This window comes from Electrophorus electricus, chromosome 10, assembly GCF_041902795.1.
Source record: "Electrophorus electricus isolate QZ-2024a chromosome 10, ASM4190279v1, whole genome shotgun sequence".
NCBI lineage: Eukaryota > Metazoa > Chordata > Actinopteri > Gymnotiformes > Gymnotidae > Electrophorus > Electrophorus electricus.
Genome location: NC_137506.1, coordinates 30,565,893 through 30,582,618, shown reverse-complemented (window position 1 = coordinate 30,582,618; position 16,726 = coordinate 30,565,893). Strand labels below are relative to the sequence as shown.

At 42.9% G+C, this 16,726-nt stretch overlaps 1 protein-coding gene across 1 annotated transcript; it reads left to right on the top strand.

Annotated features, from left to right (window-relative positions):
* Positions 1 to 124: 124 nt before the first annotated feature.
* On the top strand, positions 125 to 8,956 carry LOC113587028 (ezrin-like). The gene is made up of 13 exons (XM_035533052.2): positions 125 to 453; positions 2,848 to 2,931; positions 3,722 to 3,817; positions 4,189 to 4,463; positions 4,672 to 4,755; positions 4,974 to 5,120; positions 5,441 to 5,537; positions 5,908 to 6,071; positions 6,282 to 6,412; positions 6,576 to 6,736; positions 7,096 to 7,188; positions 7,341 to 7,586; positions 7,712 to 8,956. Exons 1-13 carry the CDS (start codon positions 442 to 444, stop codon positions 7,874 to 7,876), a joined length of 1,755 nt encoding a protein of 584 aa, XP_035388945.2. The 5' UTR covers positions 125 to 441; the 3' UTR covers positions 7,877 to 8,956.
* Positions 8,957 to 16,726: the final 7,770 nt, after the last annotated feature.

Below are 16,726 nucleotides of genomic sequence, written 5' to 3'. Positions count from 1 at the left end.
CAACAATAGCAGGACCTATCTTACCCTTTGTCAGAGGCATGATTCTCCGCCCATTTGGTACACCACCGTCATAGCCTTTCTAGATGCTTATTTAATGACGGCGGGTCGAAAGGGGCTGGACCACATGCTATCAACGGGCAGGACGTTCACCGTGACAGAACAAAGGTCGCGTTTCTCAAGGTGCTCAAGTGCGTAATTGCCTGTTAAGTGGAGACTTGGCACTCTTTAACCTGTACACGCTCCAACTTATCGTAGCCATTATCGGGGCGAGGCTCTGACACCATCTATTGACAATGAGTCAGAAATGAACCTCAAACCAAGTGTTTCTTACACGAACAGATCATTTACTTTGCTTCGTGCGCTGAACGGGTAAAGAAAGGCGATTCAGTCCGATCTCACCAGCAAAGTTTCTCGACTTGATCAAACACAGGAGGACCGATAATGCCTAAGCCAGTAAGTTAGTATTTTTGCTATACTCATCCGTTTAAAGTTTTCAGTTGATTGAGTTATACACATTTTTCGAAAGTATGATTACAGAATCAGGTCAAGGACTGAAGATATTAGTGTACTGCAAACCACTAATAAAGACCTTTTATTATTCAGTGTTACGCCAACAGAGGGATGGTCTAATACTAATACTTTTGTGGGCTAATGGCTTTACCATCCAAGTAAATGGGCTGTAAATGGGTAGGATTTACTTGGCTGGTAACCCTTAAAGCTGTTAAATGATTCCTTAGTATATTGAATTTTGAGGCCTAGTGTTTGTTGTTTTTTGTTGCTGTCGCCTATACTGACATTAAAGACAATAGTCTATATGTAACAGTTCATCTAAACATATTTCATATATTACGCACCTGGTTGACAGGTTTTGGATTTGTTCAGTATGGTTGATACGTTACTGGCAATATGCCGTACTGTTCAAAACTGAAATGTAGTTCAGGGAGATATTATATTTCATGATGTGAGGAAGCGCTATGCGGCATAGTTACTAATGTCCCCCACCCGTAAAAGCGGGATAAGGAATTGCTTTATGACCATTACCTTGTGATTCTGCAACTCCAAAGACACACTAGCCTACAAAAAGTGTCAGACCTGAGCTTTATACTGCATACTGACTTACAATGTGAAATGATAATAACTTCAGGTCCTGAGCAGGTACCAACAGTCAGGGTATATTTTTAACATGCTTTACTAAGATGTGGATTTATATATTAACTAAATTCAGGCAGTGGTGAGTTAAAATTCTAACACCACATTCACGAGTAATGAATACAGGAAGGTAAAGATTAGCTAAAGGCCAGTTGTTTGAGGCACAGTGTGTGAATGTATGATGTCATATTACCATTGACCTTAACCTTCAGAAGAAGAGATTTCTTATCATATTTGAATAAAGTAATCTTTTCTATGGAATCTCAGTATGTATCTTAGATACCAAGTCTAATGGAGCTGCATACCTCTAGGGCAGTAATTTTCCAGTGCGATGATTTTGTGGCAATTACGAAAATGCATGGGTTCGATCAACTCAGGCAGCTCCTTAAAAAAAAAGAGTATTGGTGCTGAATGTCCTTCCTGTCCCATTTAGAGTGCTAGACTATTGAGCTGGAGGCGATTAGGTTTCGGATTCCACAGATACTCGATCACCTGCAGCACAATCAGGAACAAAAGTTCCTGTGTTAAGCGCAAATGCACTGTGGAAATGATTTGAGGAGAGTAGTGCGTACACAGTGACTTGCGCCCTGTGGGGAAAAAAAACCCCTAGCCCTCTGTGCTCCACAAGAAGGAGAAAGCCACTGTATAGCGGTCACTGTGACTTCTGACGTAGACAGGGCCAATTTTTTTGGCCAGATAGTGTGTGGGTCTGATAAATAGTTTGCAGTTGCTCAGGGAGATTTGGACAACTGGATTACACATGGATTCTCAGAGTGCAGGCATTGTAGAAATAATCCCAGTAGCAAGGGAAAGCTTTGAGGTTTATAAATTATTAGTTCTGCCGTGCTAACACTGAGACTATTGATATGCGTGTGGTTTATGACCATGGATGTCGGCTGTATGTTTAGTGCATCCACGTCATATTTAATTACTTGACATAGTTTAGAACATGCTACTGAATTACAGGCTTGTGGCTGTCTGTAACATATAATTTAAGGTCTAGTTTTGAATGAGAATATGCTATTCACGACTTTTACATCTTGCCCAGTGACCCTTGACAGGGCTTCAGCAGCATTGTCAAAGTTACACAACCTCTTTATGAACTTCAGTGCTGTAAAGATAAACCCCTTTGAACCCAACTTGTGCAACAGAAGTTGGAGTGTCAGCTTTTTCCACTCACCCCTGAGTTTCTTTTGAATTCTACTTGCTGGATTTTAAACTCCTGAAACACGAATTCCTCTTGTTAAGAATGTGTCCCTGCTGTGCAATTAATAGCTATTATGCTTTATAATGCCTACACTGTTATGACTGAGGTTTGTGCTGCATTGTAATTCTCAGAACAGCTTTAAACCCCGTCATAGTTTCGTCTTTGTACTTGATTAGCAAGAACAGTGATTGAACTAAATTTATTGCTGCTTTTACACTGAGCTCCCTTGCCAGTTAAGATCATAAAATACTTGTTTCTCTTTAGCATGCTTATATTTGATCATTTTGGCCATGTTGAACAGGTGACAGCATTCCTTCTTAGAAACACGTAAGGTTATGTTCATTAGCATGCTCCTAGCTACACAAAATCTACACCATCTGGCAGTATACTGACTCATGTTATTTGCATAAGTCATGTAAGTTGCAGAGAGCTCGCTTTTTGCTTCACTCGGTTAGGACCCTTTTGTTTCTAACGTGTTTGCTCTTTGGCAGGTCAATGTCCGCGTCACTACTATGGATGCAGAGCTGGAATTTGCCATCCAGGCAGTCACTACAGGCAAACAGCTCTTTGAGCAGGTGAGATCCAGCTGACCCTGCAGGCCTATAAACAAGCAGCAGATAGTCACGTGACTTTAGCATAAAGGCCTGTGTGTAATGGAGTGAGCTTTTCCATGCTCAGATACATAAGGGTGCATACCATCCTTTTTTGTTATAGTTTTTTTCCCCCGGTGTAAGTACAATGGAACTGTGGAGGTTGGGTTGTGTGTCTATAATGAGATAATGAAACTACACAAAAAGTTAACAAACACAGAAGCTGCAGGTGAAAGAATCTGTGGTTACATATTAAGTCAGTGGTTGCCTGGTTACTTTCCTTGTGCTAAAGAATAGCCTGTGAGTGTAAATCATTTTACAGATATTGTCCAGCTAAGTAACCAATGACAACAGTGTTAAACATGTCGTTTATGGCATGAGGTTTATGACATGACATACAGCCTGTAGGTGGGGGAGTCCAGGCCTGGTCCTGTCACTGATAAGATGTCAGAGTTAGGAAGCAATAGGGGTAGTTCCCCTACAGATAACATCTGAAGATAAATTGAAAAATTTATTGATTATTTGGGAATGCAGGGGAGTGCAGAGGGGAACACCCTTCTGGACATTTTGAATTGTTAAATCATTCTCACTTCTGGTGCCTCACCCTTTACACCTGATGCCAGCATAATACATATAACTTAAGCGATTATTCATAAAGCACCAAACATAATAGGAAATTGATACCCAGGATAATTTCTCACACATTTGTTAGTGTGTCATTGGCATGAAATTACATGGGGTTCATCATAGTCACTGGAATGTATTTGTGCCTCAGGTGGTCAAGACAGTGGGTTTGCGTGAGGTGTGGTACTTTGGGCTGCAGTATATGGACAACAAAGGATATCTCACCTGGCTCAAAATGGAAAAAAAGGTATTATCTTTAATATTTGCTGTGTTTGAGAAGGAATATGTTTGTTATATTATATCTTGAAAGGGACTAGATAAGGTGAGTCACAGTATTGAAAAAAATCCATCAAAATGCTAAACAAAGCCATGTCCATGCAGACCTCTGGTCACATGATCACATTGTTTGACTGTGACTAATCCTGGCTGATTTCCCAGACATGGATTAAGCCTTGTCTTTTGCTAAATTACAATGCCCGTGATGAGTCTCCATTGAAAATCTATTGTCGTCTAGAGCTCCATGTACCCTGAAACTGGCCTTTCAAGTGTGTGTGTGTGTGTGTGTGTGTGTGTGGTCACTATTACTATGCCAACCATCTGTTTTATGTGTTGTCTTAGGTTTTATCTCAGGACATAAAGCGAGGGAGCCCCCTGCAGTTTATGTTCCGGGCTAAGTACTACCCTGAGGATGTTCAAGAGGAGCTCATCCAGGACATCACCCGCAAGCTCTTCTTCCTTCAGGTGAAGGATGCCATTCTGAGCGACAACATCTACTGCCCCCCAGAGACGGCCGTGCTGCTGGCATCATACTCCGTGCAGGCCAAGTGCGGAGACTTCTCTAAGGAGACGCACAGACCTGGCTACCTTACATCAGAAAGCCTGCTCCCCCAGAGGTGTGTTCATGTTGTAGAATTCACTTGGTAAACATCCGTCAGATGATTTCATTTCTTGTCTTACTTGTTCTCAGCCTTTCAGATGTCTTATTTCATAGGTTTTTCCACACAGCAGGCAAACAGAAGACAGAATATTGTTTTCGCATTCAGGCTCAGGCTTCAGTAATGACTGGTTCAGTATTTATATTTTTATGTTCTCTCTTAACAGGGTACTTGACCAGCACAAGCTCTCCAAAGACCAATGGGAGGATAGGATCCAGGTTTGGCATGAAGAACACAGGGGCACGCTAAAGTACATTTCACAAGCATACACACATGATGTCAGTCTGTTATATAAACACAAATACACACACACACACACACACACACATACACACACACATATATATATACACACACACACATATATATATATATATATATATACATATATATATATATATATATATATATATATATATATATATATATATATATATATATAATTTATATAATTATTTTGGTCCCTAGGGATGATGCTATGCTAGAGTACTTAAAAATTGCACAAGATTTGGAGATGTATGGAGTCAACTACTTTGACATCAAGAACAAGAAAGGAACAGAACTGTGGTTGGGTGTGGATGCACTTGGCCTTAACATATATGAGAAAGATGACAAGTAAGCACTTAACTGACATTTGGCAAGCTATATTCCTGACTGTTTATGAATGGTAGCTAACATAGGAATGTTATTTAAGACATTAGGGTTAGTGTGTAAGCAATCACTGCCTGTTCAGTCATTGACCCCTCAATTAAGTCAGTCTGGCCCAGTGTGGTGAGTAAACATGACTGCATGGATCTTTTAACTGACAGGTCATAACATCTAGGGTCTGATTCTCCCAATGCACATAACATCTGTAAAAAAAAAAAAAAAAGATTTCACTGGTGAATTCTAATAAAGCATGGAAGTAATTTTACATCTCTTCTGCTGTCTCAAAGATTGACACCAAAGATTGGATTCCCTTGGAGTGAAATCAGGAACATATCTTTCAGCGACAAGAAGTTTGTCATTAAACCCATTGACAAAAAGGCCCCAGTAAGCATAAAATATACAATTTTTGTATTTATTGCATGAAATTTACAAGTTGTGATGCATATACAGTTAGAAGGTTTCATGTTTATATCTGAAACTTGCCCAGTTTAATGTGTTGTCATATTTAGGGACTATGAATACCAATATGACTCACTTGTTTCTTAACCCAAAGTAAAGCCTATTCCTTTACAAGTCATCGCAAAAATGCTTATAAATCATGATTTTAGGTTCCTTGTAATCTTATGAGTTTAACCGCCAAATTGGGGCATCCCCCAATTTGACAGAAAATAGAAACTTACTGAGCATCCGAACTTCGGTGCGTGTGATAAATCTTTTGTTCTGTGCTTCCTCCACGTCTTGCCGCCGCTGATAGGACTTTGTGTTCTACGCCACTCGCCTGCGCATTAACAAGCGGATCCTACAGCTGTGCATGGGCAACCATGAGCTGTACATGCAGAGGCGCAAACCCGACACCATCGAGGTGCAGCAGATGAAGGCACAGGCATACGAGGAGAAGCACCAGAAGAAGTTGGAGAGGTCTGTTCAATTTTTTCATGTTTTGGTCTGCTTGTTTTTGTGTATGGAACAATATTGTTGCTGTACTGAAAGGCTTTTGTTTATTCCCTGTTGCTGTCAGTCAAACCCTGAGCTGGTTGTCCTTGTTGGGTTATGTTGTTGATGTTGTTTTTTAAATTTAATTGATGCCGCTGTGGCAGTTTTACTATGCTAATGGGGAGTATTTTTCAGAGAAATGCTGGAAAATGAGAAGAAAAAGAGAGAAGCTATTGAGAGAGAGAAGGAACAGATGGAGAGAGAAAAGCAAGAAATGGTGATGAGGCTCTGCCAGTATGAGGAACAGGCTAAGAGAGCTGAGAAAGGTAGTAGCCTCTTTTAGGTTGATTAATTTGGCAGATTTACAGCTGTCACAAAGAACTTTGTCACAAAAAAATCACAAAAATCTTTGTGATTAGAGGAATGGCATTCCTATTCCATTATCACGTAACTGCTTCCCCCTGCTGGTGGCATGTGTGAATTGCACAGAATTGAGGGAGCAGCTGGACAGGGCCATGCGGCTGGAGGAGGAGAGACGAAGGGTGGAGGAGGATGCCTCACGTCTGGAGGCTGAGCGGCAGGCGGCTCTCCTGGCCAAAGAAGAACTGGCCAGGCAGGCAGAAGACCAGATCAAGAACCAGGAGCAGCTGGTGGGTATTGTCAGGCTGAGGTAGATTAACCTCATAAAATTCCACGGTTGTTGTTCAGTTATTAATCTGAAGGCATATTATTCAGTAACTATTGTGGATTATTTATTAACTACATTAAAACTAATATGTAATGAATGTAGTCACAGGTGATAAGAGTCTGGATTCACTGGCACAGATCCTCACACTTAATCCTGCATTATGACAAACTGACTGCCCCACTTGCTCTCTCAGACTAGAGGCATGTCTGATGCTGCCAGGCAGATTAAGATGTCCCAGGGGCAGGAAATGGAGTGCAACTCGCCTTTGATGTGAAGCACTTAGGGATTTCAGGCCATTTCTGTCCCAATCTGAATTTTAAGGCTACAGAACTGGCTGAGTACACCGCAAAGATCGCCCTGCTGGAGGAGGCCAAGAGAGTGAAGGAAGAAGAGGCTGATCAGTGGCAGAACAGAGTGAGTAATGTCTTTACTGTCATTCCAATCCTTGTTTAAACTGACTATCATTCAGCCATATGCAGGGCCATAAGACATCAAATGTGCATTTCCCACTCTCTTTTCAAACGTGTCTATCTGCTCTGTGAATCTGGTTCTTGTGTGGCTCCTAGGCTAAGGAGGTGCAGGAGGATCTGCTGAAGACGCGCGAGGAGCTTCAGCTGGTGATGACGGCCCCTGTGGCCATCCCGGCCCCCGTGATGGTGGTGGACGAGATGGACGTGGAGCAGGAGGAACAGGAGGAGAACACTAAGACCTACAGTGCTGAGCTCCTGGTGGGAGGCATCCACGACAACCGCATTGAGGAACAGCGTCTCACCGAGGCCGAGAAAAATGAGCGTGTGCAGAGGCAGCTAATGGTAAGACGCATGCCGACACACACACTCACTCATGCACACACACACTTGCACAAACACTAGATACGGCCGTCCCTTGGGCTGCCTCGCTTAATAAAGTAAACAACCTGGGTTGATATGTGCGACAGGCCCTGAGCTCCGAGCTGGCTGAGGCGCGGGATGACTCCAAGAAGACACAGAATGACATCTTGCACATGGAGAACATGCGCGTGGGCAGGGACAAGTACAAGACGTTGCGTCAGATCCGCATGGGAAACACCAAGCAGAGGATAGATGAGTTTGAAGCATTGTAGAGACTGCTCCCATCTGAATGCCCTCGGCCATAGCTTGCACCCTGCTAGCTACTGCCTCTGCTATTTTAGGGTGTATTTTGCAACATTATCACAAATGGTTCCACTTTACATTAGCCGTTCAAGTATTTAGACTGTCGTAATGCTATTTAATCATAGTGGAACAACTGGACAGAATTATATTTCCTGAAGGTCACTACGGTGGGGAAAGGGGTAGAGAGAGCAACACTGGAATATCATTCTCACCCATCAGTCTCCGCCATGGGCACCATGGTAACGGTCAAAAAATGGAAAATATTATGGTCTTTCTGCATCACAGTAAGTCCATATCCTTGGTGGCTTTTGCTTGGTTTGGAACCCTAACCCCCTGGACTATATCTTACATGTGTACATGCCTACCATAAATATAACCATTTGATTCTAAAGGAAATATGTTCATCACCTTCTATTCTAGGCATTTGTAAAATGGGTGCGAAATCCTCTCCTTTGACTTTACTAAATATTAACTTCCAGTCAGTCTATATTTATAAAAATTGTCAGAAAGCCTTTAAAATTTCCTCTTTTAATTCTTGTTTTCTTTTTTGAAATAATTCTGTTTGCTGCCACCCTGAATTCGATTTATGACAAGCACCATATCATAGTCTGACTAATGGTGTCATTTTCAGTTTAAAATGTGCTGTAGACAAAATGAAGGAAATCCTTGAATTAAGTCACTTAATGGCTCTGACACACGTCACATTTTTAAATAGTTCTGGACCTGGTTTGCAGTTTTAAGTACTTTACGCTACACGGTCATTTTGATCGCCCAGGCTTTGTGTTTAACCTCTCGTCTTCTGAACACTAAATTAGATGTAAGTTGTTAAGCCTGGGAGATTTTTAAAAGATTGCTTCCAGTGTGGATACAAATACAACAAAAGTGTAGCCTTGAATGGGAGCGGAGCGTTCCACTCTCAAAACCCTTCACTGACGTTACGACGACGCCTACTGTGGGCCTGCTGTGCTGCCGAACAGACCTGTTGTTTTACTTTCCCCTTTTTTTCTATTTCCCCTGTTTTGTAAAGGAAATAAAGAACCACAATCCAGGCACTGTCTGACATACTCATTACATTTCAGCTTTTTTTCTGTTGTGACTCACTGACTTACGCATTAACAAGTGGGAAAATAGTTTTGCTTCCTGATTTTATGCTACTACAATGCTATAAGAAACGAGGACTGTGACATGCTCACAGACGTCCAGGGAACCTCTTAAAAAGCCAATTGTTATGCAGAGGAGTCGTCCGTGCGCGTCCATAAAGAGAAGCCGCTATTTACTCAAGGACTAGCTAATTATGTTGCTAGACAACAACTTATGAAGCCTGGAAACCATTTCTGTTTAAATATGTGCTAGGTCAACATTGTCACATTTGCTGCAACTGGGCAACATGTTGAGTTGTCCTGAAAAGACATGTAGCTATTTAAGAAATCAAAGTAATACATCATTAAACGGTGCCCTTTAAATGCTAATAAACTTTCATATTTGTACGGGCATACGAACTGGAAGCACCTTATACTCCAATGAAGAAAAAAAAACCATTTTTTTTAAAAAAGAACTAATTTTTAAACAGTTGTCTTTACTAACGTATCTTTCTTGTGAAACTGCATATTCTTGTGGATAAAACTTTTTAAGTCGTATAAAACTTCGTAGTCAAATGTCTAACTTTTGGTTAAGTTAATAGCAGGCAATGGCACACGAATAATAGTTGAAACTCAAGTACGAAATATGACTTTAGGAAAAAGCCCATGGTGATAAGCTTTGACAGCCCACTTACGCTACAAGCACAAACTGTACCCATGGATTCTTGTATTCATAGATGTGAACAGACCTTTCCCCATGCTCCCTAACGACCGGCGTGTTTAAATCTGTGGAACAAATGACCAAATATGGTATGCATCTTTTATCCCTTGGGGGTGGTGCTGAAAGAACAGCTCCCGGCAAACGTGCCCTTCTTAATAGTAGTCCCTCGTGACAAAGGTCTGCTTGAAAATCCTTCGTGCCAGAGGGGCTCTGTAGAGAAATGAATCACAAAAGTTTTTATCGACTCGGTCTAGAATTAAAAACGGAGGAATATTTTTAGCTATCCAGGGAAAATGAAGAGGCAAAACGTCCGGACACTCGCCTTAATTATTTGCACCCTGTCCTATTTACTTATTGGAGCGGGAGTCTTCGAGGCTTTAGAGTCAAAGCTTGAAAAAAGACAGAAAAGGAAGCTGGATTATCGAAAATTTCAATTGATGACTAAATATAATCTCTCCAGAACAGACTTTGACCAAATTGAAAAAGTGGTTTTGCTTCTTAAGCCACACAGAGCCGGAGTCCAGTGGAAGTTCGCCGGTTCATTTTACTTCGCCATCACCGTGATAACGACGATAGGTAGGGCTTGTCTTTCTGTGCGAACACATGCAATGGTTTAGTCCAGGAACTTAAACTTTATTAGTATCCCAAAGCACCTTGATGGATTCTACATTTTCGGCGTTTATTGTGTCTTTCTGTTCTTTTCCACTGCTACCTTTCAGTAGCCTCGCATTCAACGCGCATCCCAGGTTGTAAACACTTTGTACTGTTATCTTTGAAACCATTTACTAAATCACTGCTATCAAACAGTTTGAGCTGTCCTATAGTTCAAAGCTGCTGAAGCTTGTTTAAACAGACCCTAAATCCATGAATTACTTGATGTGATAAAACACAGTTGCCTACTTGATCATTAATATCTCAAATACAAACGTCTCATAAATTTTAGGTGGCAGAGCCTTCTTTATAGACATGTTTCAACTAAAAAATTACTGGCAAACTGTATGGCATAATGTTCAGGTTAGATCAGTGTTAAAGACTCATTGGTTCAAGAATCATTTCACAATGGTGCCTTAGAAAAAAAAAAACATCTTTTTGAAAGATTCTTTTGTCAGATAGCAACCCTAAAAAGACAGAAACGTTCTGCTTGTTTATTACTTAAAATGTGCAGGTCAAAATGTTCTACTCACAGCAAACCCTTTTCTTTTTTTTAAGAATAAAATGTTTATAGAACAATAAACTGTTGTGCTTGCTAATAGGCAAGGAGTCAAATGAGAAAAATATCATGTGATTACCAAATATAATGTCGGAACTAAAGAAACTACTCTTCCCAGCTTTGTCACAAAAGCAATACGGTGCACCAGAAAATTATCAATGTTTAGTAGAGCCCATTATATAAACTTCAAGCTATTATCACGAGCCATGAAAACTTTAACAAAATAAACATGGCTTGGTTATAGTAATCAGTCATTTTAATGTTTCTTGTTTAAATTAATCTGCTAAGTAGAAAATTTAATCTCTAAATGTAATTTCTGAAATGTAATTCTGTAACATGTCTAATTTAATTTAATATTAATTGTTCCATAACTGATATCAGCACGCAATAAGTGAAAGTGTGTATAAAAGGCAAAATAGAAACTGTTGCGCTTCAGCCACGCCTAGTATTATCTCAGGAGTCACGGGGTGGATTTCCAAAACCACTTTTTGACACGCCAAACACGGGAGCTGATTAACTGTTTAGATTCGTTGTCATATTTCGACAACATACACACGTAAAAGAGACGAATATGTAAATAAACTATGCACTGTTATTTCCATGTACGTTGCAATAAACCTTCCCTGTTATTATATCACTGTGTGTCTGTGGCGTTTACTAGAACAACAATAGCAGGACCCATCTTACCCTTTGTCAGAGAGGCATGATTCTCCGCCCATTTGGTGCACGACCGTCATAGCCTTTCTAGATGCTTATTTAATGACGGCGGGTCGAAAGGACCTGGAGTACGTGCTATCAACGGTCCGGACGGTCACCGTGACAGAACAAAGGTCTGAAGTACGTACTTGCAAGTGAAGACTTGGCACTCTTTAATCTGTACAATTTATCTTAGCCATTATCGGGGCGAGGCTCTGACACTATCTTCTGACAATGAGTTAGCAATGAACCTCAAACCAAGTGTTTCTTACATGAACAGATCATTTACTTTGCTTCGTGCGCTGAACGGGTAAAGAAAGACGATTCAGTCCGATCTCACCAGCAAAGTTTCTCGACTTGATCAAACACAGGAGGACCGATAATGCCTAAGCCAGTAAGTTAGTATTTTTGCTATACTCATCCGTTTAAAGTTTTCAGTTGATTGAGTTATACACATTTTTCGAAAGTATGATTACAGAATCAGGTCAAGGACTGAAGATATTAGTGTACTGCAAACCACTAATAAAGACCTTTTATTATTCAGTGTTACGCCAACAGAGGGATGGTCTAATACTAATACTTTTGTGGGCTAATGGCTTTACCATCCAAGTAAATGGGCTGTAAATGGGTAGGATTTACTTGGCTGGTAACCCTTAAAGCTGTTAAATGATTCCTTAGTATATTGAATTTTGAGGCCTAGTGTTTGTTTTTTGTTGCTGTCGCCTATACTGACATTAAAGACAACAATCTATATGTAGCAGTTCATCTAAAAATATTTCATATATTACGCACCTGGTTGACAGGTTTTGAATTTGTTCAGTATGGTTGATACGTTACTGGCAATATGCCGTACTGTTCAAAGCTGAAATGTAGTTCAGGGAGATATTTCATGATGAGAGGAAGCATTATGCAGCATAGTTACTAATGTCCTCTACCTGTAAAAGCAAGATAAGGAATTGCTTTATGACTATTACCTTGTGATTCTGCAACTCCAAAGACACACTAGCCTACAAAAAGTGTCAGACCTGAGCTTTATACTGCATACTGACCTACAATGTGAAATTATACTAACTATACTTTATAATGCCGACACTTATGCGTGAGATTTGTGCTGCGTTGTAATTCTCAGAACAGTTTTAAACCCCATCATAGTTCCTTCTTTGTGCTTGATTAACAAGAACAGTGATTGAACTAAATTTAATGCTGCTTTTACACTGAGCTCCCTTGGCAGTTAAGGTCATAAAACACTTGTTTCTCTTTAGCATGCTTATATTTGATCATTTTGGCCATGTTGAACAGGTGACAGCATTCCTTCTTAGAAACATGTAAGGTTATTGTGACGTTTGTGGCCCGGAAGAAGCAAGAGGTGGGGTTGCAGCAAAGTGCTCTATATTTTCCCTCGACATCTAGCGATGACAACACTTAAACCAAAACTCAGACTGTAGGTCTCTAATGTGCAGCCCCATCTCTTGGGATCTGTGAGTTTAAGTAAGCAGCTCATGATTAGGAACAGGTGAACTCAATCAGTACTCTGGCAATTGTGAGTGGGGCAGGTAAGGGGTGTGATCTCTAGCAGGAGTGGGCGTGTCCCTCCTGCTAGCCAACCATGATAGAACCCCCCTCCTCTGCCCAGACAAGCAACTTAGAATTATGACTGAGTACAAGTTGAGCAATTGAGGGTTAAGGGCCTTGCTCAGGGGCCCAACAATGACAACTTGAACCAGCATCCTTCCAATTACAAGTCAAGTACCTTAACCACCGAGTTACCACTGCCCCACACCACCCCCTCCCACACCTGCTCGCTGCACTGACACCACACTTCCACCGCTGGCTGATCGGACATGGGGAAATTCCATGGATATAGCCGGGGCTAGAACCCTAGCACACATTCAAAGGGTGTTAATCCTGTCGCTGCATGCTGCAATGAATTCTGGGCATATTCTGCCCAGGGGAGGTAGGTGCTCCAAGTCTCAGGGTGCCTCTGGCAGTACAGCCTAAGAAACTTGCCTAGCTCCTGGTTTACCCTTTCTACCTACCCGTTGGCCTGGGGGTGGTACCCAGATGTTCAGGCTAACTGTGATATTCATCTTACCCAACAGTTCCTTCCACACTCTGGCAGTGAATTGTAGGCCCATAGGGGTCCGAGACAATGTCCACTGGTAGCCTGAATTGCCGAAAGACATGGCAGAAGAGCTGGTCCGCCATCTCCCAGGCAGTAGGTAGACCATTGAGGGGAAGGAACCGTACCATTTTGGAAAATCGGTCCACTAAGTGCAGGTTGCTCCTGGATGGCCTGTCCCTATGGAGGTGTGTGCCCATGTGATAAGGGCTCAACGGAGGTGGAGTGGGACAAAGAGGTGGTTTGGAGGGCAGTGCGGATGAAGATTTGCTGCCTCTATCTGTCAGTCCAGGTCCCAACTCAAGAGTTGCCAGGAAGCAGGTTGTGACAGCACTGGCTCCATGCTGGTAGACTGGCCTTCTGTGTGGTGTTGCCGAGAGAGATCGTCCACCCTCACGTTCCTCTCTCCTGGCCTATAAGTAACGTGGAAGTTATCCCTAGTGAAAAAAAGTGACCAATGGGCTTGCCTGGAATTGAACCTCCTCGCGTTTTGGAGGTATTCCAAATTCTTGTGGTCAGTGATGACCAAAAACGGCTGTCGTGCTGCCTCTAGCCAGTGCCTCCATTCCTCAAATGCTAGTTTCATGGCGAGGAGTTCACGGTCCCCCACACCATAGTTCCTCTCCACGGGGCTTAGTTTTTTTTGAAAAATAGGCATTTGGTTTTAGCTGCCCTGCTTTACCCTTGTGTTATGATAGTATAGTGCCTACCCCTACATTCGACACATTTACTTCCACCACGAAAGGTCTCTCCGGGTCCAGTTGTTGCAGTACCAGGGCGGTGGAGAAGGCTTCCTTCAGCTCCGAGAAGTACCTCTCTGCCTTTGGTCCTCATCTTAGCTTCTTGGCTGTTCTGCAGAGTAGGTCTGTAATTGGTCTAGCCACCAGACTAAAGGACTTAATGAAATGGTGATAAAAACTTAGCAAATCCCAGGAAACGGTGTAGCTCCCTGCAAGTTTGCGGTCTAGGCCAGCCACTTACTGCCTCCACCTTGCATAGTTGCATACGTACACTGATCTCGCAGATGACGTACCCCAGGAAACTCACCTCTTTGTGATGGAACTCACATTTCTCCAGTTTGCAATAGAGGTGGTTCTGCAGGAGGGTGCGGAGGACAGCCCGTGTTGATCCCGAGAGGAAGAATAGATCAGGATGTTGTCTATATATGCGATGACAGATCTACCCAGTTATTCCCATAAGACCTCATTGATATAGGTCTGGAAGACAGAAGGGGCAGTGGGTAGACTATACGGAAATACCAAATATTGGTAATGTCCTGAAACTGTGCTGAAGGATGTTTTCCAGCCATCACCCTCCTTGATCCAGATGAGGTTGTACACGCTGCAGAGGTCCAACTTTGTGAATATCCAGGCTCCCCTTAATTGTTCGAGCGCTTCGGGGACAAAGGGGAGGGGGTACGGATATTGCACCAACAGTTCATTGGGTCCCCAATAGTCCACACAAGACCTCAACTCTGTCCCTCTTCTTAACAAAGAAGACACTTGCGGATGACGGGGAGGTGGAAGGTCAGATGAAACCTTGCTGGAGGGCCTCCTTGATGTATTGCCCCATTGCTTGTTCCTTCTCTTAGGAGAGAAGGTAAACCCTACATCGGGGAGGAACCGTGCACTCCTTCAGTGTGATGGCGCAGTCCCAGTCTCGATGCGGAGGCAGCTGTGTGGCTCTCATGGAGCTAAATACCTGTGTCAGGTTGCTGTATTCCTGGGGCACGGTGAGGGTCTTCTCAGCTTTGGGACTCTCGATAGATGTGTAGTGACACTGTCTGGTAGGATAGGTATTTGCCTTCTCAGGCAGCTGCCCACTCAAGGACAATTCTCCGTCCACTGCATGTGAGGATTGTGTGCCCTTAACCATGGGAGCCCTAGCGTAATCAGCTGAGAAAGGGAAGGAAGGAGGTAAAGAGCAACATGCTCCAGATGCTCCCCTTCAGTCACAAGGAGAACATGAGGAGTAATATGTGTTATGAACCCCGACCCAATGGGTCCCCCGTTGAGCGCCTGCATGCTTAATGGAGTGGGGAGGGTAATGGCTCTTATTCCCAACCTCTTGGCGAACTCCCAGTCCACCATTGCCGATGTGGAGAGTCAGCGACCCCACTCCAACTGATAATTTGAACATAAAAAGGGTCGGAGAACAACTCACCGAATTGCGGTGCTTCCCTTGGTTCCCCAGCTTGTCTTTTACCCTGGCCACACCTAGTTGCATGGGCTCTACTGGAGCTTCTGTTTGCGCCACTGCTGGTGCAGTCTCTCACTGTTGTCTCCCTTGGGGGAATTGCTGACATCGTTCCTGTAGGAGAGAGTCATAGGTGATAGCAAGATGAACCACCTCATTCAGTGAGATGGCCTCCTGCTTACACGCCAGTTCCGCCCTTAGTCCATTGACGAATGCATCTACCAAGGTGGACTCGTTCCAATGAGCTCCCAAGCTAGCGTCTGAAATTCCATTGCATAATCTGCCACTGTTCAGATTCCTTGCCTTAAATGGAGCAAGGAGTGCCCGCAAAGACTCCCCTGATGTGAATGAAAAAACACAGCCCTGAGCTCTTGAATAAAACGCATAATTGTTCATCAGCGGGGAAGCATCAGTAACGAGAGTGGCTCCCCAGGTACGTGCTTTCCCCGTGAGCCAGGAGATTACAAAAATTACCTTGGCATGGTTGGGCAGTCGGGGTTGGTATCTAAAGAAAAGCTCACACTGTACGACGAAGCCCTAACATCCTTCTGGGTCGCCTCCATACATCTCGGGGGTAGCAATGAGGCATTTTATCCCCTCCGGTACAGGTGCGGTAATGGGAGGAGTTTCTTGTTGTTCAGGACTCAGATGATTAACAATCTGCCCGAGGTGCATGACAAGCGAGCGTAACTCCCCCATCTCCTGCTTCTGCTGCTCCATTGCCGCCTTTTGGGCAGCCAGCAGTTGGGCCCAGTCAGGGCTACTTGCCTCGCTTCCAGGTGGCTGCACATTCTGTGA

Coding starts and splice junctions, on each gene's coding strand:
- LOC113587028 (XM_035533052.2), top strand. Junction 2,932..3,721: donor GCAAACAGCTCTTTGAGCAG/GTGAGATCCAGC, acceptor TTTGTGCCTCAG/GTGGTCAAGACAGTGGGTTT. Junction 6,737..7,095: donor TCAAGAACCAGGAGCAGCTG/GTGGGTATTGTC, acceptor CTGAATTTTAAG/GCTACAGAACTGGCTGAGTA.